At 44.1% G+C, this 24698-nt stretch overlaps 1 protein-coding gene across 1 annotated transcript in view; it reads right to left on the bottom strand.

Moving 5' to 3' along the window:
* Positions 1 to 24698, bottom strand: part of LOC126235388 (uncharacterized) — a 221999-nt gene that overhangs the window by 157495 nt on the left and 39806 nt on the right. Inside the window, exon 2 of the mRNA XM_049944110.1 lies at positions 4460 to 4519. Within this exon, the coding sequence (XP_049800067.1) occupies positions 4460 to 4519 (60 nt within the window). The remainder of the gene's footprint in view (positions 1 to 4459; positions 4520 to 24698) is intronic.

Here is a 24698-nt window from a genome sequence, read left to right as displayed (position 1 = left end):
TTTTCGTTTTTGAAGTGTGTAGACGAACTCAGCCGAAACAAATGCTGCTTATCACGTCTTTCATGCGACGCCCAGTATCGACAAAAGCGTTGGTTTGTTTACCGTTACAAAGAAAATGAATTTTAAAGCGGAATTTTACGTGCCTTTTCGACAGAGCGGTCCCAGATTTGTATACGGTCATATTCGTTTTATCAGTATATATTAACAGGGATAGTAAAACAGAAAGAATAACCAGTACTTCAGCAGCGATTGAATAGCGCTGCTGCATGTTGATAGCAGATAGTGCGGGGCAGGGCGGCATCCTAATTCCTGCTGGAGTTCCTGATATTATTCCTGTTTTCCTGTCCCTGTGAATACACATCCATAAAACGAATATAGCTCTAGACCAATCTGGGACCGCTATTTCCAATGGGGACATAAAACTCCGCCCCAGAAATGAGTTTTTTTTTTTTTTGTAAGGGGAACAAACTGAAGCTTTTCATATGAAAGACTTAAAGAGTAGTATTTGTTTGAACTGACTCCAGCAGCACGTTGCAAAAATTAAACTGCAAATATCTGCCGAAACACCAGAGAAAATGCGCCCGACAGCTCTTAGGAGAGACACTCGGTATATATCTGCAGTTCTGCAAAACGTCTGAAGTTAGTATCGGCTGGCTGGTCATTAATACACAAGAGGAATAGCACGCGCCCCATCACAATCCTCTGGAGCACGCCTGAAAGTACTTTAACATTTGTCAATGACTCTCCATCCAAGATAACATGCTGCAGGCTCCCTACCAAGAATACTCAATCTAGTCAAAAATTTTGTTTGAAACCCTATATGCTCGTACTTTCGTTAAAATGCTTTCTGTGGTGCTAAATCAAATACCTTTCGGAAGTCAAGAAAAGCGCGAGTGGGATTTTTGCGTAATCCACTTTGGTTGGTATGGAGGAGGTAATTTTGATCGACATACCTCATTGTGTTAAAGCACTGAATATGCTACTTGACACTGGACGATAGTTTTGTTGATCATTTCTACTGCCGTCTATGTAGACGGGTGTGACCTGTGCTTCCTTGTACGACGTAATAAACTGATTTATTTTATTGGCTGCTCTTCTAACAATTTACTTAACTACCGGTTTTGTAGCCTAGAAGCCACGGGTTAAACCTGGTCGATTTATAGTTACAATTAATAGTGAAACACAGAGCAAGTTACTTACATGGTGAATCATGACATTAAAGTTGCCTTGCCTACCAATAGATGACACAATTAGCGGATTGTCACGTAAGCGGAAAGTGTGGGTCCACGGTTCCTCAACATCGTACATTTCGGATAACTTTGATTTTTTAAAATATAAATGTTAATTAAGATTGTCTACGCTTGTTTTTTTTTTTTTTTTTTTTTTTTTTTTTTTTTTTTGTACTGGACCAATGACCCCGTAATTTCATTGCTTCCTGATACCTTAGTTAATCGCTTATGGTTTGGATTTCGGCATAAATTGGTTTTATAACAAAGTTTTTTTAGCCAGGTCTGTACTATTTAAGCAACATGTTACCGTTGTACACTAAAATTTTCAGTAATATGCTTTGTTTACTTATCACTTATTCCTTACAATTGGCTCAAATAAGCACGCCTCAAATAATAACTGATGCGTTTATATTCTGACAATGATTTTTACCAGTATAATTCTCAGTAAGTGCTTGAGTAACGTAAGATAAATCTAATTATTTTCTGCTCATTGTTCTTTGTCACCTGTCACATCTTCTGTTACGTTGTCTGGGGCATGATCCTAGCATTTTTTTGTCTACGAATGAGAGCACGCCAAGCGAATTTCCACAGGTTATATTGCCTCACTGCGCGAGCGTCGACCTGACTTCTGCTACCGGACGGCTCATCGCTCAGTCCATAGCTGGCCAGTTTCCCGCCTGGTCTCCATGCATTGCGGTGTGTAGTATTTGTGGTATGCCATTTTCACACAGATTTTCTCACCAGTTATTGTCCTTATACGGTTTTTATTACTAAGTGGGTTATTTTTAATACTTCACACATTTCCATTAATTTTTAGGCGCTCTGGATGGATTGTGCCCCTATGACTAATGGTTAATCGGTTATGTTGGGCCTACTGTCGTCCATTTAGGTTCGTGGTAGGTGTTTTTAATTTTTCATTTCTTACTGAGTGTTCTAGCCCATTATTGGTCTTTCATCGCATTAGGTTAGGAGAATATTTCTTGATGGTTCTAATTTTTTTTTATAACAGGTTTAGGCAGTCTTGAGGAACTGTGGACACATACTTTCCGCTTACCTACGATTCGCTAGTTGCGTCATTTACTCATAGAGAAGGAATGTTCGGCTCCGTCCGTCTTGCTATTTTAATGTCATAAATCTTCACGTAAGTAATTTGCTCTGTTTCTCACTATCGACTACAACTATTGACTGTAACTATAGTTCACCACAATTGTAGCAAACGCTTTTAGTAATTTAACAATACTTAACCTGATTATGTGGGTTCTCGCTACGAATCCGGTCATTAAATAAATTATTTACAAGAGCAACCAACAGGTTATTATACAAGATTTTAGGATAGACAAAACCGAAGAACAAATGGTCATACATCATGAGAAGTGAGGATTCTACCAACACACAGCAAGTGAAGTGACTGCAATCTGTGTTGGCTGGCTCTGAGCACTATGGGACTCAACTGCTGAGGTCATAAGTCCCCTAGAACTTAGAACTACTTAAACCTAACTAACCTAAGGACAACACACACATCCATGCCCGAGGCAGGATTCGAACCTGCGACCGTAGCGGTCGCGCGGTTCCAGACTGTAGCGCCAGAACCGCTCGGCCACCACAATCTGTGTTGACAAGTGAAATAAGTGACAAATGAAATAACGAATCGCAAAAATTGGTGTATGCCGTTCAGAAGCCCCGTGCTACGTCTACGTCTGCGTGATTACTCCGCTATTCACAATTAAGTGCCTGGCAGAAGGTTCAATGAACCACCTTCAAGCTATATCTCTACCGTACCACTCTCGAACGGCGATCGGGAAAAACGAGCACTTAAATTTTTCTGTGCAAACCCTGATTTCTCTTATTTTATGGTGATGATCATTCCTCCCAATGAAGGTGGGTGCCAACAGAATGTTTTCGCAATCGGAGGAGAAAACTGGTGATTGAAATTCCATGAGAAGATCCCGTCGCAACGAAAAGCGCCTTTGTTTTAATGATTGCCACTCCAATTCAGGTATCATGTCTGTTGCACTATCTCGTCTATTTCGCGATAATACAAAACGAGCTGCCCTTCTTTGTACTTTTTCGATGTCATCCGTCAGTCCCACCTGATGCGGATCCGACATAGCACAGCAATATTCCGGAATAGAGCGGACAAGTGTGGTGTAAACAGTCTCTTTAGTAGACCTGTTGCCCCTTCTAAGTGTTCTGCCAGTGAATCGCAGTCTTTGGTTTGCTCTACCTACAACATTATCTACGTGATCGTTCCAACTTAGGTTATTTGTAATTGTAATCCCTAAGTATTTAGTTGAATTTATAGCCTTCAGATTTGTGTGACTTATCGCGTAATCGAAATTTAGCGGATTTCTGAACTTGGCACTTTTCTTTATTCAGGGTCAATTTCCACTTTTCGCACCACACAGATGTCTTATCTAAATCATTTTACAATTCATTTTGATCATCTGATGACTTTACAAGTCGGTAAATGACGGCATCATCTGCAAATAATCTAAGAGGACTACTCACATTGTCTCCTTGTCGTTAATATAGATCAGGAACAACAGAGGGCCTATAAAACTTCCTTGGGGAACGCCGGATATCACTTATATTTTACCCGATGACTTTCCGCCTATTACTAGGAACTGTGACCTTTCTGACAGAAAAAAACAGCTCTGAAAAGTCTCACGGAAGATTTGCAGTGAACTTGTGGCTGGTATCGTTCATTATTGATTAATAGGCACGTGTCTGTTTCCTCCCAACTTAACTGCACCATAGTACCCTGCGCTTCTGAGTATCATGCTCACCATGTTATTGGAAGACATTCTACTTGATCAACATGTACGTGGTTTCAACCTGTTGGTGCCCCTCCTCAGTTTGTTCGCAAACACCTGCATCATACTTTCTCTGAAAGATACATGTGAAGAATTGGTCTTCTTTGCGAATAGCTTGTCCACCTGATCTGATGCCAGTTAATTTCCATTTGTAAGGTCATGAGACAAGTCTCGTGTATGATACTGAAGAAGTTCGTTGCGCAACTAAATACGAGTACAATTATCACAAAATGTTTCTACTTGCAGCCAACTATAAATTTCCCTGTTTTGGCTTGTAATGTTCAGTTCAGTCGATTTCGGATGAGAATTTTCTATTTGAAACTGTTAGATTTCCCCATCTCGATATCCGCGAAAGTTTGAACAACAATCTCAGAAACAGCCATTCTTTACTACTACGATAAAAGACAAATGTCTTACCTTAAAGTGTATTTTGCCTCTTCTGAATGGTACAGAGAATATTTATCAGTGATGCTCATTCTGAAAAAGAAAGAAGAGAGATAAAATTATTTTCAGGGTGAGATGGAAATAATGGAAGGTTCTGCTGAAACTACAGCGATGCTTAATAACTTCAGTAGCACTATTGAAAAAATGATCAAACTGTCTTCATTCGAATGCTGAATAGTAAAGCACAATTACCAGTGGAGTGGAGCGAAGTGGAAATTAGACAAATAGATAAGCAGTTATTCCTTTATTTTGCAAGCAAAAGATATTACGCAGGCTGATATGCTAATAAAAACTCAGCACGAATAGAATACAGGAGCCTCAGAATCCAACTGTGCTCCTTTACCTCAATGTTTCTTTATTTAAGCTTCATAACTGCAGCCTATTATCTGGAAAGCTACACAGGCAGTACACTGACATTTTTGTGGATTGTAAAAAATGTACAATATCTGAACAAAAGCATCCAGACACATACTAGCGGACATTAATGTGCGGTGTGGCCACTTTTGGCAGGCAGTAGTAGCCGACCGAGACAGACGCAGCAACAGGGAAGTAACAGCTTTTGTGACATTTACGAGTTCCTAACCAGGAGCGAATTTTGTTATATCATCTTTGTGCTTTAATATTTTAGTTTCTTGAGTTTCTGCGTGTAAATTTAATATCTGATAGCCACAGTTCTCGCTTTTTCGTTTGCGTCGGAAAGTAAACCGATTTTGTGACATATTACAAGTTTCTTATCAGGGGCGAATTATTTAGTTTCACCTGAGTGCTTCGGTAGATAGGTTTTTTAATATCTGCGTATTATTAGACACAGTTCGTGCATTTTCGTCAGGTTCTACAGTAGAGTTGCGCAGCAAGTGCTAATAGTCAGTTTATCTGCATAGTTTAGTTTTCCACGGTCTTTAGTATGGACAGGGACTGCGATGGTTGTGTGCGCATGCGAGTCGAGTTGGTGACACTTCGCACTCAGCTTCAGGCTGTGATGGCTTCGGTTACACAGCTTGAGGCTGCAGTGGATGGGCACCACTGTTGTGGGCCGGCCATGGGGATCCAATGGACGTCCAGCACGTCAGAGTCCTCCGATCGGTCCTCACCGGTGGCCAACCCAGTTACTGCTCGCACTGAGGCTGACCCCTCACCTATGGTCGAGTGGGAGGTCGCCCTGGGGCGAATCAGGCGGCGCAAGACTTCCCAGGCGGCCGCACGTAAGACATCCCCGGTTTGTCTGACAAACAGGTTCCAGGTGCTGTCTGTGGCTGACACTGTCGCTGAGTCAGATGCTGTCGCCTGTCCTGTTTCAGAGGAAACCACTCAGCCTGCAAGATCCGGGCAATCACAGAGGGTGGGATTATTGGTAGTTGGGAGCTCCAACTTTAGGCGCGTTATTGGGCCCTTTAGGGACTTGGCTGACAAGAAGGGTAAGAAAACAAATGTGCACTCCGTGTGCATACCGGGTGGAGTCATTCCAGTTGTAGAAAGGATCCTTCCGGATGCTATGAAGAGCACAGGGTGCAGCCAACTGCAGGTGGTTACTCACGTCGGTACCAATGATGCGTGTCACTTTGGATCAGAAGGGATTCTCTCTGGTTTCGAGCGGCTAACAGAAGTGGTAGATGCCGCCGGTCTTGTTTGCTAGATGAAATCAGAGCTGACTATTTGCAGCACAGTCGACAGGATCGATTGCGGACCTCTGGTACAGAGCCGAGTGGAGGGTCTGAAGCAGAGGCTCAGACGGTTCTGTGACCGTGTAGGCTGCAGATTCCTCGACTTGCGCCCATGGATGGTTGGGTTTCGGATTCCGCTGAATAGTTCTGGTGTCCACTATTCGCATGAGGCGGCTACACGGGTAGCAGGGGCTGTGTAGCGTGGACTGGGCAGTATTTTAAGTTAGAGGGTCTCGGAAAACACAAGAAGGGCTTCAGTCACAAAGGGTGCAGACTGAACACAGGAAGAACGTAGATACAGGAACCACTGGTATCACTGGTATAACGGTTGTAAATTGTCCTAGCTGTGTTTGGAAACTACCAGAGCTCCAAGCGCTAATAGAAGGCACTGATACTCAAACCGTTATAGGCACTGAAAGCTGGCTAAAGCCGGATATAAGCTCAGCCGAAATTTTTGCGTAGAACCTAACGGTGTACCGAAAGGATAGGCTAAACACGGTTGGCGGTGGCGTGTTTGTTGCTGTTACAAGTAGTTGTCGCGAAATTGAAGTAGATACTTACTGTGAGTTATTATGGGCAGAGGTCATTGTTGGCAACCGGAATAAAATAATAATTGGATCCTTTTACCGACCTCCCAATTCAGATGATGCAGTTGCTGAAAGGTTCAAAGAAAACTTGAGTTTCATTTCAAACACGTACCTGACTCTTACGATAATAGTTGGTGGTGACTTTAATTTACCGTCGATATGTTGGCGAAAATACATTCTTAATTCAGGAGGTACGCATAAAATATCATCCGACATTGTGCTAAATGCATTCTCTGAAAATTATTTCGAGTAGTTAGTTCATGAGCCCACGCGAATAGAAAACGGTTGTGAAAACACACTTGACCTGTTAGCAACAAATAATCCTGAGTTAATAACGAGCTTTAAAACCGATTCAGGGATTAGTGAACACAGGGTTGTCGTAGCGAGATTGAATACAGTAATCCCCAAATCCTCGAAAAATAAGCGAAAAATATACCTATTCAAAAAGGCAGATAAAAATTCACTTGTCGCCTTCCTGAGAGACGATCTCCACTCATTCCAAATTAATAAGTGTAGACCAGATGTGGCTTACATTCCAAGAAATAGTATCGGCAACAATCGAGAGATTTATACCAAATAAATTAACAAACGGGTTAGAACAGTGTTGCAGAAACAACGAAACAAACATGCCAAATTTAAACAGATGCAAAATCCCCAAGATTGGCGGTCTTTTAGTGAAGCTCGAAATTTAGTTCGGACTTCAGTGCGAAATGCTTATAACTGTTTCCACAACGAAACTTTGTCTCGAAACCAGGCAGAAAATCCAAAGAGATTCTGGTCGTATGTGAAGTATGTTAGCGGCCAGAAACAATCAATGCCAAAGCAGAGTTACTAAACACAGCCTTCCGAAATGCCTTCACAAAAGAAGACGAAATAAATATTCCAGAATTCGAATCGAGAACAGATGCCAACATGAGTAACGTAGAAGTAAATATCCTCGAAGTAGTGAAGCAACTTAAATCACATAATAAAAGCAAGTCTTCTGGTCCAGACTGTATACCAATTAGGTTCCTTTCGGAGTATCCTGATGCATTAAAAAAAATGGCTCCGAGCACTATGGGACTTAACTTCTGAGGTCATCAGTCCCCTAGAACTTAGAACTACTTAAGCCTAACTAACCTGAGGACATCACATACATCCATGCCCGAGGCAGGATTCGAACCTGCGACCGTAGCGGTCGCGCGGTTCCAGACTGTAGCGCCTAGAACCGCTCGGCCACCCCGGCCGGCCTGATGCATTAGCTCCATACTTAACAATCATATACAACCGTTCGCTCCACGATAGATCCGTACCCAAAGACTGGAAAGTTGCACAGGTCACACCAATATTCAAGAAAGGTAGTAGGAGTAATTCACTAAATTACAGGCTCATATCGTTAACGTCGATATGCAGCAAGATTCTGGAACATACACTCCTGGAAATTGAAATAAGAACACCGTGAATTCATTGTCCCAGGAAGGGGAAACTTTATTGACACATTCCTGGGGTCAGATACATCACATGATCACACTGACAGAACCACAGGCACATAGAGACAGGCAACAGAGCATGCACAATGTCGGCTCTAGTACAGTGTATATCCACCTTTCGCAGCAATGCAGGCTGCTATTCTCCCATGGAGACGATCGTAGAGATGCTGGATGTAGTCCTGTGGAACGGCTTGCCATGCCATTTCCACCTGGCGCCTCAGTTGGACCAGCGTTCGTGCTGGACGTGCAGACCGCGTGAGACGACGCTTCATCCAGTCCCAAACATGCTCAATGGGGGGACAGATCCGGAGATCTTGCTGGCCAGGGTAGTTGACTTACACCTTCTAGAGCACGTTGGGTGGCACGGGATACATGCGGACGTGCATTGTCCTGTTGGAACAGCAAGTTCCCTTGCCGGTCTAGGAATGGTAGAACGATGGGTTCGATGACGGTTTGGATGTACCGTGCATTATTCAGTGTCCCCTCGACGATCACCAGTGGTGTACGGCCAGTGTAGGAGATCGCTCCCCACACCATGATGCCGGGTGTTGGCCCTGTGTGCCTCAGTCGTATGCAGTCCTGATTGTGGCGCTCACCTGCACGGCGCCAAACACGCATACGACCATCATTGGCACCAAGGCAGAAGCGACTCTCATCGCTGAAGACGATACGTCTCCATTCGTCCCTCCATTCACGCCTGTCGCGACACCACTGGAGGCGGGCTGCACGATGTTGGGGCGTGAGCGGAAGACGGCCTAACGGTGTGCGGGACCGTAGCCCAGCTTCATGGAGACGGTTGCGAATGGTCCTCGCCGATACTCCAGGAGCAACAGCGTCCCTAATTTGCTGGGAAGTGGCGGTGCGGTCCCATACGGCACTGCGTAGGATCCTACGGTCTTGGCGTGCATCCGTGCGTCGCTGCGGTCCGGTCCCAGGTCGACGGGCACGTGCACCTTCCGCCGACCACTGGCGACAACATCGATGTACTGTGGAGACCTCACGCCCCACGTGTTGAGCAATTCGGCGGTAGGTCCACCCGGCCTCCCGCATGCCCACTATACGCCCTCGCTCAAAGTCCGTCAACTGCACATACGGTTCACGTCCACGCTGTCGCGGCATGCTACCAGTGTTAAAGACTGCGATGGAGCTCCGTATGCCACGGCAAACTGGCTGACACTGACGGCGGCGGTGCACAAATGCTGCGCAGCTAGCGCCATTCGACGGCCAACACCGCGGTTCCTGGTGTGTCCGCTGTGCCGTGTGTGTGATCATTGCTTGTACAGCCCTCTCGCAGTGTTCGGAGCAAGTATGGTGGGTCTGACACACCGGTGTCAATGTGTTCTTTTTTCCATTTCCAGGAGTGTATATTGTGTTCGAACATTATGATTTACCTCGAAGAAAACGATCTATTGCCACACAGTCAACATGGGTTTAGAAAACATCAATCCTGTTAAACACAACTAGCTCTTTATTCACATGAAGTGTTGAGTGCTATTGACAAGGGATTTCAGATTTCTGGGTTTCCGAAAGGCTTTTGACTGTACCACACAAATGGCTCGCAGTGAAATTGCGTGCTTATGGAATATCGTCTCAGTTATGTGACAGGATTTGTGATTTCCTGTCAGAGAGGTCACAGTTTGTAGTAACCGACGGAAAGTCATCGAATAAAACAGGAGTAATTTCTGGCGTTCCCCAGCGGAGTGTTATAGACCCTTTGCAGTTCCTTATCTATACAAGCGATTTGGGAGACAATCTAAGCAGCCGTCTTCGGTTGTTTGCAGATGACGCTGTCATTTATCGACTAATAAAGTCACCAGAAGATCAAAATAAACTGCAAAGCATTTAGAAAAAATATCTGAATGGTGCGAAAAGTGGCAGTTAACCCTAAATAACGAAAAGCGTGAGGTTATCCATACGAGTGCTAAAAGGAACTCGTTAAACTTCGGTTACACGATAAATCAGTCTAATCTAAAAGCCGTAAAGTCAACTAAATACCTAGGTATTACAATTATGAACTACTTAATTTGGAAGGAACACACAGAAAATGTTGTGGGAAAGGCTAACCAAAGACGGCGTTTTATTTGTAGGACACTTAGAAAATGTAACAGTCCTACTAAGGAGACTGCCTACACTGCGCTTGTCCGTCCTCTTTTAGAATACTGCTGCACGGTGTGGGATCCTTACCAGATACGACTGACGGAGTAAATCGAAAAAGTTCAAAGAAAGGCAGCACGTTTTGTATTATCGCGAAATATGGGAGAGAGTGTCACAGAAATGATACAGCATTTGGACTGGACAGCATTAAAAGAAAGGTGTTTTTCGTTGCGACGGAATCTTCCCACGAAATTCCAATCACCAACTTTCTCCTCCGAATACGAAAATATTTTGTTGACACTGACCTACATAGGGAGAAACGATTACCACGATAAAATAAGGGAAATCAGAGCTCGTACGGAAAGATACAGGTGTTGATTCTTTCCGCGCGCTATATGGGATTGGAATAATAGAGAATTGTGAAGGTGGTTCGATTACCCCTCTGCCAGGCACTTAAATGTGATTTGCAGAGTATCCATGTAGATGTACACTAATGGCCAATAAAATTGCTACACCAAGAAGAAATGCAGATGACAAACGGGTATTCATTGGACGAATATATTATACTAGAACTGACATGTGATTACATTTTCACGCAATTTATTGTGCATAGATCCTGAGATATCAGTAACCAGAACAACAACCTCTGATCGTAATAACGGCCATGATACGCCTGGGAATTGAGTCAAACAGAGCTTGGATGGCGTGTACAGGTACAGTTGCCCATGCAGCTTCAACACGATACCACAATTCATCAAGAGTAGTGACTGGCGTATTGTGGCGAGCCAGTTGCTCGGCCACCATTGACCAGACGTTTCCAATTGGTGAGAGATCTGGGGAATGTGCTGGCCAGGGCAGCAGTCGAACGTTTTCTTTTTACAGCATCATGATGGTCGCATCCGTGTTTGGCGACATCGCGGTGAACGCACATTGGAAGCGTCTATTCGTCATCGCCATACTGGCGTATCACCCGGCGTGACGGTATGGGGTGCCATTGGTTACACGTCTCGGTCACCTCTTGTTCGCATTTACGGCACTTTGAACAGTGGACGTTACATTTCAGATTTGTTACGACCCGTGGCTCTACCCTTCATTCGATCCCTGCGAAAACCTACATTTCAGCAGGATAATGCACGACCGTAATTTGCAGGTCCTGTACGGGCCTTTCTGGATACAGAAAATGTTCGACTGCTGCCCTGGCCAACACATTCTCCAGATCTCTCACCAACTGAAAACGTCTGGTCAATGGTGACCGAACAACTGGGTCGTCACAATACGCCAGTCACTATTCTTGATGCACTGAGGTATCGTGTTGAAGCTGAATGGGCGGCTGTACCTGTACACGCAATCCAAGCTCTGTTTGACTCAATGCCCAGGCGTATGAAGGCCGTTATTACGGCTAGAGGTGGTTGTTCTGGGTACTGATTTCTCAGGATCTATGCACCCAAATTGCGTGAAAATGTAATCACATGTCACTTCTAGTATAATATATTTGTCCAATGAATACCCGTTTATCATCTGCATTTCTTCTTGGTGTAGCAATTTTAATGGCCAGTAGTGTAAATAAGTAAATCGAAGCCAGACTCCGCAATAGACGTTCCTAACCAAAGCTAGTGCGGTGGTAGTTTGAATCCTACTGCTAAAAGAAATTCTCATCGTCATTATTTCACTGGTAACGGAAATACATATATTGTAGTGCAGCGCAGGAAATAGATATATTGCAGTGCAGTGCAGTGTCTGATCAACAAATTGTCTACCTGCCAAGTCCTGAATTAATCACAAACATCTGTGCACCATCTCGTGGTATGAAGACGTATGCCACTGTTAGCAGCTATCATTTCGTGGAGAGGGACTTTGAACAGAGTAACTAACTTGATATTATGTACAGGCATCCAGATTTCATTTTCTCCTTCCTTTTGTCTTCAATAATAATTCATGCACGCTTCATGTACGTTCTTAATTGATGTACGCTGAGGAGATAAACGTGCAAAACTCATTCTTTTCGAAAGAGATGTGTCACACTAATACGAATAAGTATCTAGCGTATGACTTATTTGCAGAATAAATTTTCACTTTGCAGCGGAGTGTTTACTGTTTTCTAACTTCCTGGTAGATTAAAATTGTTGCCGGATACGACTCGAACTGAATTACCCACCCACGACTCACGAACCACTCTCACAGTTTTTGGGAGGTAAGGGAGAGAAACTGGCAGATGTAAAGCTGTGAGTGCGCGTCGTGAGCTGTGGCTGGATAGCTCAGTCGGTAGAGCAAGTGCGTGCGAAAGAGAAACGTCCCGAGTTTGAGTACCTATCCGACACGCAGTTTTAATCTGCCAGGAAGTTTCAGATACGTATTGCATTAGTTAGTGCAATTTATCAGTAGATTTCTACACCAAACCAGCGTGCACTGCATGTGATAGGTATGATCTCGTGAATCATACGTGGATAGTTGATTCCTTCACAACAAACTGTGAGAGAATGGATGACGAAGAGGGAACGGAGAGTGAGCCGATGCGTAAAGTCTTGCGACAGATGTTTTATCATTCCTTGGATACAGAAGATGTATCTGGGTGGGTAAATGTACAGAGATTGGAGGAAAACAACTGGTGTAAGCAACTGCAAAATTGTGGCGTACCTGACACGTGTCAAAATGTGTACCTCGAATTCAATACATCTTGTAAAACAGAGTTGGTGACAATGTGTGGCGCCGTTGACATAGGAGCACAATGGTGGAGAAGGAACAACTGCTTTCGAGCACATTTCTGTTTATACCTTTTATCAGCAGAGGAGTTCAATAGAGACACTATCACTTATTCTTTAACACTGAGCACGTGGATGCCGCAATTGAAAAATAGAAAAATGCAAACAAATTGCCTGGTCAAAAGCAACAAGCTTACTGTTATACCATGACAATTGTCTCGCCAGTATACATCGTCCTCAAGAGAATGTTTGCACGACTCTTGCATTTAAGGATACACTCTGGTTGTGACGGTGAGATTACGCTTTAGATGTTCCAATCACTTACGGCATTGCAGCCGGATGAGGTCATCGACAACCGTCGATATTTCAGCAGGGACACGAACGACAGGGTGAGCTCCTGTCGAAATATCGACGGTTATCGACGACCTCGCCTGGCTGCCTTCTCGTATGTGAGTTGAACATTGTATAAGCTGGGAGACCTTCAGGTCTCAAATGCTGTATATGATGTTCAGCAGAGCCTCCCTGGTTATTACAGAAGGCAACACGAAAGATGTGAAGCTTTCTTTTTTTTTGGGGGGGGGGGGGGGGTCGCCAGTATTCTGAGTGGCTTGATGCGGTCGGCCATGAATTCCTCTCCTGTGCCAACCTCTTCATCTCAGAGTAACACTTGCAACCTACGTCCTCAATTATCTGATGGATCTATTCCAAGTACGAAGATGTGAAATACGACAGTATTACTAATCATCATTTGCAGTCTTCAATGACTAATCTATTTCCCAACACTCCTGACACGGTTTACACTGCACGACTATGTCCGCAGCTCGTGGTCTAGGGGCTAGCGTTGCTGTCTCTGGAACACGGGGCCCCGGGTTCAATACCCGGCCGCGTTGGGGATTTTCTCTTCCCGGGGACTGGCTGTTGGTGTTGATCTCATCATTTCATCATCGTCATCATTTGTGAGAGCGACTAGATTGGTTTGTGGAAAGAGAATGGACTGTGTAAAAATTGGGACTTCGTACGGGCGTTGATGGCTGCACAGATGAGCGCCCCCACAAACCAAACATCATCATCACTGCACGACTATTGTCAATGGCACAAGTCTGTACGGGATGGTTTTAGTAGCAGGTGTTGTTGTTGTTGTTGTGGTCTTCAGTCCTGAGACTGGTTTGATGCAGCTCTCCATGCTACCCTATCCTGTGCAAGCTTCTTCATGTCCCAGTACTTACTGCAACCCACATCCTTCTGAATCTGCGTAGTGTATTCATCTCTTGGTCTCCCTCTACGATTTTTACCCTCCACGCTGCCCTCCAATCCCAAATCTGTGATCCCTTGATGCCTCAGAACATGTCCTACTAACTGGTCCCTTCTTTTTGTCAAGTTGAGCCACAAACTCCTCTTCTCCCCAATTCTGTTCAATACTTCATCATTAGTTATGTGATCTACCCATATAATCTTCAGCATTCTTCTGTAGCACCACATTTCGAAAGCTTCTGTTCTCTTCTTGTCCAAACTATTTATCGTCCATGTTTCACTTCCATACATGGCTACACTCCATACAAATACTTTCAGAAACGACTTCCTGACACTTAAATCTATACTCGATGTTAACAAATTTCTCTTCTTCAGAAACGCTTTCCTTGCCATTGCCAGTCTACATTTTATATCCTCTCTGCTTCGACCATCATCAGTTATTTTGCTCCCCAAATAGCAAAACTCCTTTACTACTTTAAGTGTCTCATTGCCTAATCTAATTCCCTTAGCATCACCCGACTTAATTCGACCACATTCCATTATCCTTGTTTTGCTTTTGTTGATGATCATCTTATACCCTCCATTCAAGACACTGTCCTTTCCGTTCAACTGCTCTTCCAAGTCCTTTGCTGTCTCTGATAGAATTACAATGTCATCGGCGAACCTCAACGTTTTTATTTCTTCTCCATGGACTTTAATACCTACTCCGAATTTTTCTTTAGTTTCCTTTACTGCTCGCTCAATATACAGATTGAATAACATCGGGGACAGGCTACAACCCTGTCTCACTCCCTTCCCAACCGCTGCTTCCCTTTCATGCCCCTCGACTCTTATAACTGCCATCTGGTTTCTGTACAAATTGTAAATAGCCTTTCGCTCCCTGTATTTTACCCCTGCCACCTTTAGAATTTGAAAGAGAGTATTCCAGTCAACATTGTCAAAAACTTTCTCTAAGTCTACAAATGCCAGAAATGTAGGTTTGCCTTTCCTTAATCAATTTGTAAGATAAGTCGTAGGGTCAGTATCGCCTCACGTGTTCCATTATTTCTACGGAATCCAAACTGATCTTCGCCGAGGTCGGCTTCTACCAGTTTTTCCATTCGTCTGTAAAGAATTCGCGTTAGTATTTTGCAGCTGTGACTTATTAAACTGATATTCGGTAATTTTCACATCTGTCAACACCTGCTTTCTTTGGGATTGGAATTATTATATTCTTCTTGAAGTCTGAGGGTATTTCGCCAGTCTCATACATGTTGCTCACCAGATGGTAGAGTTTTGTCAGGACTGGCTCTCCCAAGGCCGTCAGTAGTTCTAATGGAATGTTGTCTACTCCCGGGGCTTTGTTTCGACTCAGGTGTTTCAGTGCTCTGTCAAACTCTTCACGCAGTATCGTATCTCCCATTTCATCTTCATCTACATCCTCTTCCATTTCCATAATATTGTCCTCACGTACATCGCCCATGTATAGACCATCTATATACTCCTTCCATCTTTCCGCTTTCCCTTCTTTGCTTAGAACTGGGTTTCCATCTGAGCTCTTGATATTCATACAAGTGGTTTTCTTTTCTCCAAAGGTCTCTTTAATTTTCCTGTAGGCAGTATCTATCTTACCCCTAGTGAGGTAAGCCTCTACATCCTTACATTTGTCCTCTAGCCATCCCTGCTTAGCCATTTTGCACTTCCTGTCGATCTCATTTTTGAGACGTCTGTATTCCTTTTTGCCTGCTTCATTTACTGCATTTTTATATTTTCTCCTTTCATCAATTAAGTTCAATATTTCTTCTGTTACCCAAGGGGTTCTACTAGCCCTCGTCTTTTTGTCTACTTGATCCTCTGCTGCCTTCACTACTTCATCCCTCAGAGCTACACATTCTTCTTCCACTGTACTTCTTTCCCCCATTCTTGTCAATTGTTCCCTTATGCTCTCCCTGGAACTCTGTACAACCTCTGGTTCTTTCAGTTTATCCAGGTCCCATCTCCTTAAATTCCCACCTTTTTGCAGTTTCTTCAGTTTTAATCTACAGTTCATAACCAATAGATTGTGGTCAGAGTCCACATCTGCCCCTGGAAATGTCTTACAATTTAAAACCTGGTTCCTAAATCTCTGTCTTACCATTATATAATCTATCTGATACCTTCTAGTATCTCCAGGATTCTTCCATGTATACAACCATGCCCGAGGGAGGACTCGAACCTCCACCGGGACCAGCCGCACACTGCATCGCAGCCCGGAACATTTTTTTAATAGTCATTTCGGAAATTGTTCAGTGGTATTTTTCTATAACGAGACGCCAGAGACAATGGATCCCATATACCAGAAAATCCCTGTGAACAACCTGAGTTCGGGTTCACACTTTATAGCAGTGTGCCCCGCACGTTTTGTCACCTTGCTGATTCTCTCCTTCTCCTGTGTTCATCACGTTTACTAGCTTCTGTAACTGATAACCCGATACTGGGTGTTGTTGACTCGTATGAATGGCCATTATTAAGTTCCGGTAAATAATGGCCACATCTTCTGAGAGCAACGCACGCAATTACGATCACACTCTTCACAACTTAAAAAATTTGCTCGAAACGACAGATATTACAAGTCTACTCGATACTGTCGTCGCGCGACTGCAGTTCGTCACCTTCGCTATAATACTCGCGGGTAGAATGTTATTGTGCATAACTTGACAACTATTTCGCCACTGTAAATGCCATTTCACTCGTTGCAGTTTCATTAGTTATGCCTGTTACAGGGCCTCAAGTAATCGTTCGCAACGCGGCTTATAATCATTATTCGCAACTCGGTTTTCGCACTTAAGTTCGTACTTCACTTTTTAAAACAGACTTCGCTACACACTTTATGATCAAAAGTATCCAGACACTCCTATGTAATGCCCAACTGGCCACAAGATTTCACCAGAGGCCGCCCCGCTAGTATAGAAGAAGGCAGGGCGTAGTTTATTGTCAGTTGACTAGCACCAACAGCAGAATGGATCAGTCAGGACAGCTCTGTGACTTCAAACGCCGACTAGCCATGGGATGTCACTTGAGTAACATATCAATCAAGGACATTTAATCCCTTCTAAAGGAGCTCAAGTCGACTATTGGTACTGTGACTGTTAAATGAAAACCCGAATGAAGAACAACTGCTAGGCAAAGACCAAGTAGACTTCATTTACTGACGGACGGTGAGCGTTGAGCATAGCAGGGGGTGGCTGTAAAAAATCGCATATATCATCGGAAGGAATCTCTCGTGAGTTCCACAGAACTACCAGCAGTCCAGCTAACATAATTACTGTCCGTAGGGAGTTAAAAAGAATGAGGTACAATGATAGAGCAGGTCCTCATAAGCCGCACATTTCTGTGGTCTTTATTAAGCGATATTCGAAATGGTGTAAAGTGCGACGCCAATGGACAGTGGATGACTGGAAATGAGTGATTTGGAGTAATGAATCACGCTGTATCCTGTGGCAATCCGATGGAACAGTTTGGTTTTGGCGAATTCCTGGAGAACGTTAGTGCCAACGGGGAAGTGCCAAGTTTGAAGTACTGTGGATGTGGTCTTACGGTATTGGGGTGCTTTTCATGGTTTGAGTGCGTTCTCCTTATCGTGCTTAAGAAAGCGCTAAATTTGGAAAAATATGAATACATTTTAAAGCATTCTGTACTACGCGTGGCAGAGAATCAGTTCTGAGACGATAATGTTTGCATCAAGATGACAATGAACCCTGTCAAAAAGCAACAACCGTGAGGCAGTGCCGGACAATAACATCCCTGAAGTGGACTAGCCCGGCCAGAGTCCCGATCTGACTCCAACGGAACACTTGTGGGATTTGTTTAAGCGTCGATTTCGCTCCATACCCCAACATCCAACTACATTATCTGGTTTCGGCTGTTGAGGGAGAATGGTCTGCCACGCTTCCACAGATATTCACACACTTCATTGAAAGTGTCCTCAGAAGAGTTCAGGCCGTCAGGCGAACGGCGGACACGCTCGGTATTAATTTCTACTGACAGTTATCCAGATATTTTGAGCAGAAAGTGTACAACTCTCATGCAAGCACATATCCGCTTTATATGCTTATACTGGGTACAGCAGAACGACATGTTGAACATCGAAAGTTTGTGGAGGACGTCTTGAGGAAGCGAGTTACGGCAGGAGTCCTCGCCCAGTAAGGTCATGCAACGACGCAACAGCGTTAAAGTGGCCAACGCCTGATGCTAGGCTACCCCTTTGGCAGCAAGCCTGAGATTGTTCGGTGACGATCGCAAACTTAAGTTTTCACGATAGGGTGTTAGATGGTGTCTAACTCGTCCACGCTTGTCAAAACAACTGTGTAACACCGAGCGCGGTGACGCAGTAGCTAGCACACTGGACTCGCATTCGGGAGGACGACGGTTCAATCCTGCGTCCGGCCATCCTGATTTAGGTTTTCCGTGATTTCCCTAAATCGCTCCAGGCAAATACCGGGATGGTTCCTTTGAAAGGGCACGGCCGACTTCCTTCCCCGTCCTTTCCTAATCCGATGATACCGATGACCTCGCTGTCTGGTCTCCTGCCGCAAAAAACTAAATCAACGGTGTAACAACCGTTTAGCACAATGATGGCAGAGTACAGACTCGTGTTTGATGCCAAAGAGTGGTCCAGCAGAAGATGTTGGTGGCTGTAATTTAGAAGCTCTGTAGTGTTTTAGCTGACGTTTCCGCACGTGGATCCCTCTCTTCAGTTTCTTCCCCAAGATACTGTCTGCAACTCTTCAGAGTTCCTCGTCATCACTTTGTTACACTCTGTACACACTTTTTTTTTTCAGCACTACCAATTCGTGTTGGTCCAATCTCGTGCCCCAACTATAACGTCCCAGACAATTAAGGTGCCTGTACACCCTCACTGCTGACGCTATGCTAATGATACAGTAGTGACTCTACAGTGTGCTTACACTACTCATCTCAGTCTGTTGCCATATACGTTCAGTTACAAACAACAGACAATTAGAATCCTTCCCATGAGAATTGCAGTAAGTCTGCTGACCAGAAATAAACGAATTAAGCTACCTGATGATGAGAACGCTAGATGCATAAACTGAATCTCTCACTGATGAACAAAATGACAAGGGAGGAAAGGAAATATTAAAATGCATGCGGGATGTGTAACAGCTTACGCACATAACCTTGTAGAACGCCGTTATGGCCTCAGAAAGGCCTGTCGTGACCGAATGACCGCCGTGTCATACTCTACTAATGGTATCATTTGCATGCGTTCTGGAGGGGCGTGGGATCAGCGCACAGTTCTCCCGGTCGTTGTCAGCTTTGAAGACCTTGGATCACCTACCTCTCACTCACGTAGTTCCTCAGTAGACATCACGAAGTTGAGTGGACCTCTGTATAGTCCTCAGACCAACGAAAAATCCCTGGCAGTATTGGGAACAGAAGCCTGATCCTCCTTACGGCAGTAGGACACACCGACAACTTTTTTTTCGATCTGTTTCTTCATCGTTTATCGTTTGTCGTTCTGTGCGGATGTCGCGTGACATCTTTCAAATCCCATCGTTGAGAACTTCACTCAATTTTTTTTTTCTACAAAGGGTGGTCGCTCCCTTGACCGAACACACTGGGCTACCGAGTCAGTACAACAGAAAATTAGAGACCACACAGATACGGAGGCCGATGTAGAATCGAATGAGAATATAAAAAACGTACGATAGCCTCGTATATCACGCGTATGCCATGTTAGAGAAGTAGAAAATATCATCTAGAAATACCCATTACTGGCAAGTAAAGGATAACAGGAATGTATTCGTGGTCAGGTAAACAATGGATAGCATGCAACTAAGCATAATGAGGCGTCAGATGCTGGAACGCCAGGGAGACATGACGACACTATACTTTCCACGATTTTTTTTTTTTTTAATTTAATCGTATGGCTAGGGCTGCCCGTCGGGCAGGCCGCTCTCCGGGTGCCGATCTGTCAATTTCACGCGACTTTGGCGACCTGCAGTCGATGAGGATGATGAGGATGATGAGGAGGACAGCACAACACCTAGTCCCTGGTCGAAGAAAATTCCCCGACCACGCCGGGAATCGAACCCGGGCCCAGAGGATTGACAATCCGTCACGCTGACCATTCAGCTACCGGGGCGGACACTTTCCACGAATGGAGTGCGTAAGGTAACTACTGACAGAGAATTAACAGTGACACAAGGAGTTTTGGCTTCAATATTGGCCCACGGGTGTGCTCGTCTACGAAGCAAAAGGAACTGGCACACCGAACACAGAATACCGCGTAATTAGCAATAAACATGTTTCTCCAAAACTTGAGAGAAGAAGCTAACACAAAACTGGGCAACTTTATCACTGAGGTATTACTTTCTGGCAACAGCATTCTCAAGCTTTTTATTCCTAAATACTGTAACTTGAGTTAACACGAAGCGTGATATCGCATAGTGCCAAAAATGGTTCAAATGGCTCTGAGCACTATGGGACTCAACTGCTGAGGTCATTAGTCCCCTAGAACTTAGAACTAGTTAAACCTAACTAACCTAAGGACATCACAAACATCCATGCCCGAGGCAGGATTCGAACCTGCGACCGTAGCGGTCTTGCGGTTCCAGACTGCAGCGCCTTTAACCGCGCGGCCACTTCGGCCGGCTTCGCATAGTGCCGCCAGTAGTAATGAAAGCTACAAGTACGTGCATTGCACGTGGTTTCAGTGATGAATCATGCTTCGAACTGAGGCCCGATGACCACCGAAGATGTATCTGGAGATGCCCCGGATGGCGGTGGGGCTCCAGCTTGGCTGTCGCCCGCCATACGGCCCGACAACCGGTAGTGGTGATTAGGGGTGCCATTTCTTTTCATAGCAGGACCCCTTTGGTTATCATCCGTGGCAGCCTTACAACGCAGCGGTACGTCGACGGTCTTCATGGCCCCGTGTCGTTGCCCTTCGTGGCAAGCCATCCTGAGCTTACATTTCAGAAAGGTAATGCCAGCACACACACGGCGGGAGTTTCTACAGCTTGTCTTCGTGCTTTCAAAACACTACCTTGGCCAGCAAGGTCGCCGGGTCTATCCCCAAGTGAGTACGTTTGGAACATTACTGGTAGGGCCCTCAAACCAGCTCGGGATTTTGATGATCTAACTCGCCAGTTTGACGGAATTTGGCACGATATCCCTCAGGAGCACATCCAACAACTCTAAAAATCAACGCCAAACAGAATAACTGCGTGGAAAAAATGGTTCAAATGGCTCTAAGCACTATGGGACTTAACATCTGAGGTCATAATCCCCTAGACTTAGAACTGCTTAAACCTAACTAACCTAAGAACATCACACACATCCACACCCAAGGCAGGATTCGAACCTGCGACCGTAGTAGCAGCGCGGTTCTGGACTGAAGCACCTAGAACCACTCGGCCACAGCATGCGAAAGGACCAGAAGGGAGACAGCGCGTTATTAACTTGTGAAACTTCTTCTCTTGAATCACTTACCTATCTGTACATGTTGAATGTCTACCCTTGTTTGTTAAGCTGATTAATTTTCATGTAAGAAGTATCTCCCTTTAATATAAGCGGACGTAGTGCTCCATGGTTTCCATTTCTACCGCTATGTGTCTAATTCTTTCAATTAGGCCCTATAAATTGAGATATGGGTAATCAAACCCGCTAGAAAAGATAGTATTATAATTTAAACATGAAGCAACGGATAACGCAACATCAGTGAATGGCCGTGGAACAATACGTGCTCATTAGGGACGTTAAGACTTTCTTTTTCTGATACTATGAATTCAGTTAGTCGCATGAAGTGCATAATGCATACAATGGATATGCCTGGATTGAAAATTCATAGAATATAGTCATTATCTCAGTGGCATGGATGAAGGATACTAAATAACGCTAAGAGAGAATTTCAGTTATCATTCTGATTTATTTCGATAATACGTTCTAGGCACTTCAGTCCGGAACCGCGTGACTGCTACGGTCGCAGGTTCGAATCCTGCCTCGGGCATGGATGTGTGTGATATCCTTAGGTTAGTTAGGTTTAAGTAGTTCTAAGTTCTAGGGGACTGATGACCTCAGATGTTGAGTCCCATAGTGCTCAGAGCCATTTTTATTTCGATAATATTTAAGTAAACCATTACTCTCTGTGACAAAACATTTAAGAAAACTATTACTTTCTGTGACAAACATACATGAAATCTATTATATTTAAGAAAACTACCACTCTCAGTGACAACTCCTACATGAAGCTCTCACTATCTCTTGCATCTCGTCATACCGGAAACATAGACAACACTTCGTCGCCAGTTACATCTACTAATGATTAAAATGGGTAAAAATGAATGTTATTGAATGGTGGCCTCTTAACGCCATTTAGTTATTGTCACACCTATTTAACGCGCGGAATAGGGAAGGATATTACCTTTCACTCTCTCAAACATTACTCGTGTTACTACACATGCAGTACCATGCGGATAAGTTCATGTTGAAACCGCGTATTATACAACCGCAATGCAACGTGAGCAAACCAGGCCAGGCTTCATGACTACACATTATTCATACTATGATTAACGAATGGCAAATCCAGTGACTACCTTTATGAATGCTGGCAACACGTGACCCAGTTCGACAACAAAGGAGCGAGTAAAAAAATAAACCGTTGAATCATGAAAAATTTATATTGCTTATATCCAGAACGAAACTATGTAACAAATGAAACATTAATGAACCTATCCGCTATTGACCTAAGAACAAGAACCGTTGGTTCATGCCCTCTATCACCTCGCGCCTAAGTCCGCTAGTTGAAACACAATAATCTGAAAAATTTCTACAAATAAAATATCGATGAACGTTTCCCGCTATTAAATCACACCCGAACATGCTTCATAATCAATGTTAGCCCAAAAAAAGCCTACATTATGAATAACTTTTCTCACCATCAATGACGAGCGCCGCATCCCTGCGTCCGTCTCGTTCAATCGACGGCCCCAGAGTGTCCTAACATGGCGCGTTCCAGGACCAACCGCCAACAGTTCAAAAAACTGGTGGTGGGGGTAGGGCATCAGTGAGAACCAACCTCACAAACTCTGCCCTGATCAACCACACTATCTTTGGAATCACGAACTCCCTGCCGAATCTGCTCACGTTGTTATGTTAGTGCTAAACTACCCTAGTGCTTCCATCTTTGACTAACCCAGATTACTATAATATATTCCATGCATAATTACGTTTATCCATCCACATACATCATGGGATCAAAGAATGAGAGAGGAGGTGTGACACCGACAGAAAAAAAATATACACGGAAGCATTCTTGAATCCAGAGGTTAATTAGCTCAACGAATTATTGAAAGGACGCTCTCGGCGTAAAATGAATTATTAAACATGAAGAAATTAATCAGTCAGTTAAATGAAGCGTAAACCTGTGACGTTTCAATGTACATCATATTTACCGATATCCGTTTCATTCGGATAATTCCTTCGTGGTGCGACGTTTTTGTCTTAGTGTACAGTAAATGATTTTTTTAAAGTTATTGGCTGCTTTTGCACAAATGGCTTAACTTTAAATTTTAGAATGGTAAAGCTCTTACAGTTTTGTATTGAAACTTGCTGGAAGATTATAACTGTGTGCCGAACAGGGACTCGAAACTGGGACCCTTGCATTTCGCAGCCAAGTACTCTACCGTCAGAGCTGTCCAAGCACGACTCGAGTCCCGCCCAACAGCTTTACTACCGCCAGTACCTCATCTCCCACTTTCCAGACCTCACAGAAGTCTTGCTGCAACATTAAGGGACTAAAAACTGCGGAAGAAAGGATAATGCGGAGACATGGCTTACCCACAGCCTGGGGGATTAGCATACGCCCAGGTTCGAGTTCTGGTCCGGCTTACAGTTTTAATCTGCCAGGAATTTTCACATCAGTGTACACTCCGCTGTAGAACGAAAATTCATTCTCGAAACTGTCCTCCAGGCTGTGGCTAAGTCGCTGCTACCACTGCTAAAGGTAGGCATATCAGCTATTAGGTTTGGTGGTCATAATATCCTGGCTGATCAGTGTAAGTGATAACTCTCTTCACAGTATTTTGCGTCGTGAAGGCCATCTGAAAAGCCTGTTTGCGATCTGTTTGAAGGATGGTGTAATCATTTGATTCCAAAACCATCTGTAACGACACAGACAAATCACTGCACCACCCTAGCACTCATCAATCGTTACAGAATACAGGACAAAGCATACCTCAGTATTTCACCATGACCCGTGAATAGTCATAAAAGGCGGATAAGGCTCGGGTTCAAACAATTGACTAAATACATGGTCCGTTTTATTGGAGTTACGTACAGCCTTTTAGATTTGTATCTCTGTATCAGAAAGTTAAAATACACTCCTGGAAATGGAAAAAAGAACACATTGACACCGGTGTGTCAGACCCACCATATTTGCTCCGGACACTGCGAGAGGGCTGTACAAGCAA

This window comes from Schistocerca nitens, chromosome 2 (assembly GCF_023898315.1).
Source record: "Schistocerca nitens isolate TAMUIC-IGC-003100 chromosome 2, iqSchNite1.1, whole genome shotgun sequence".
Lineage (NCBI taxonomy): Eukaryota > Metazoa > Arthropoda > Insecta > Orthoptera > Acrididae > Schistocerca > Schistocerca nitens.
The sequence above is the reverse complement of the archived record's forward strand: the minus strand, read 5'-3'. Positions and strand labels throughout refer to the sequence as shown.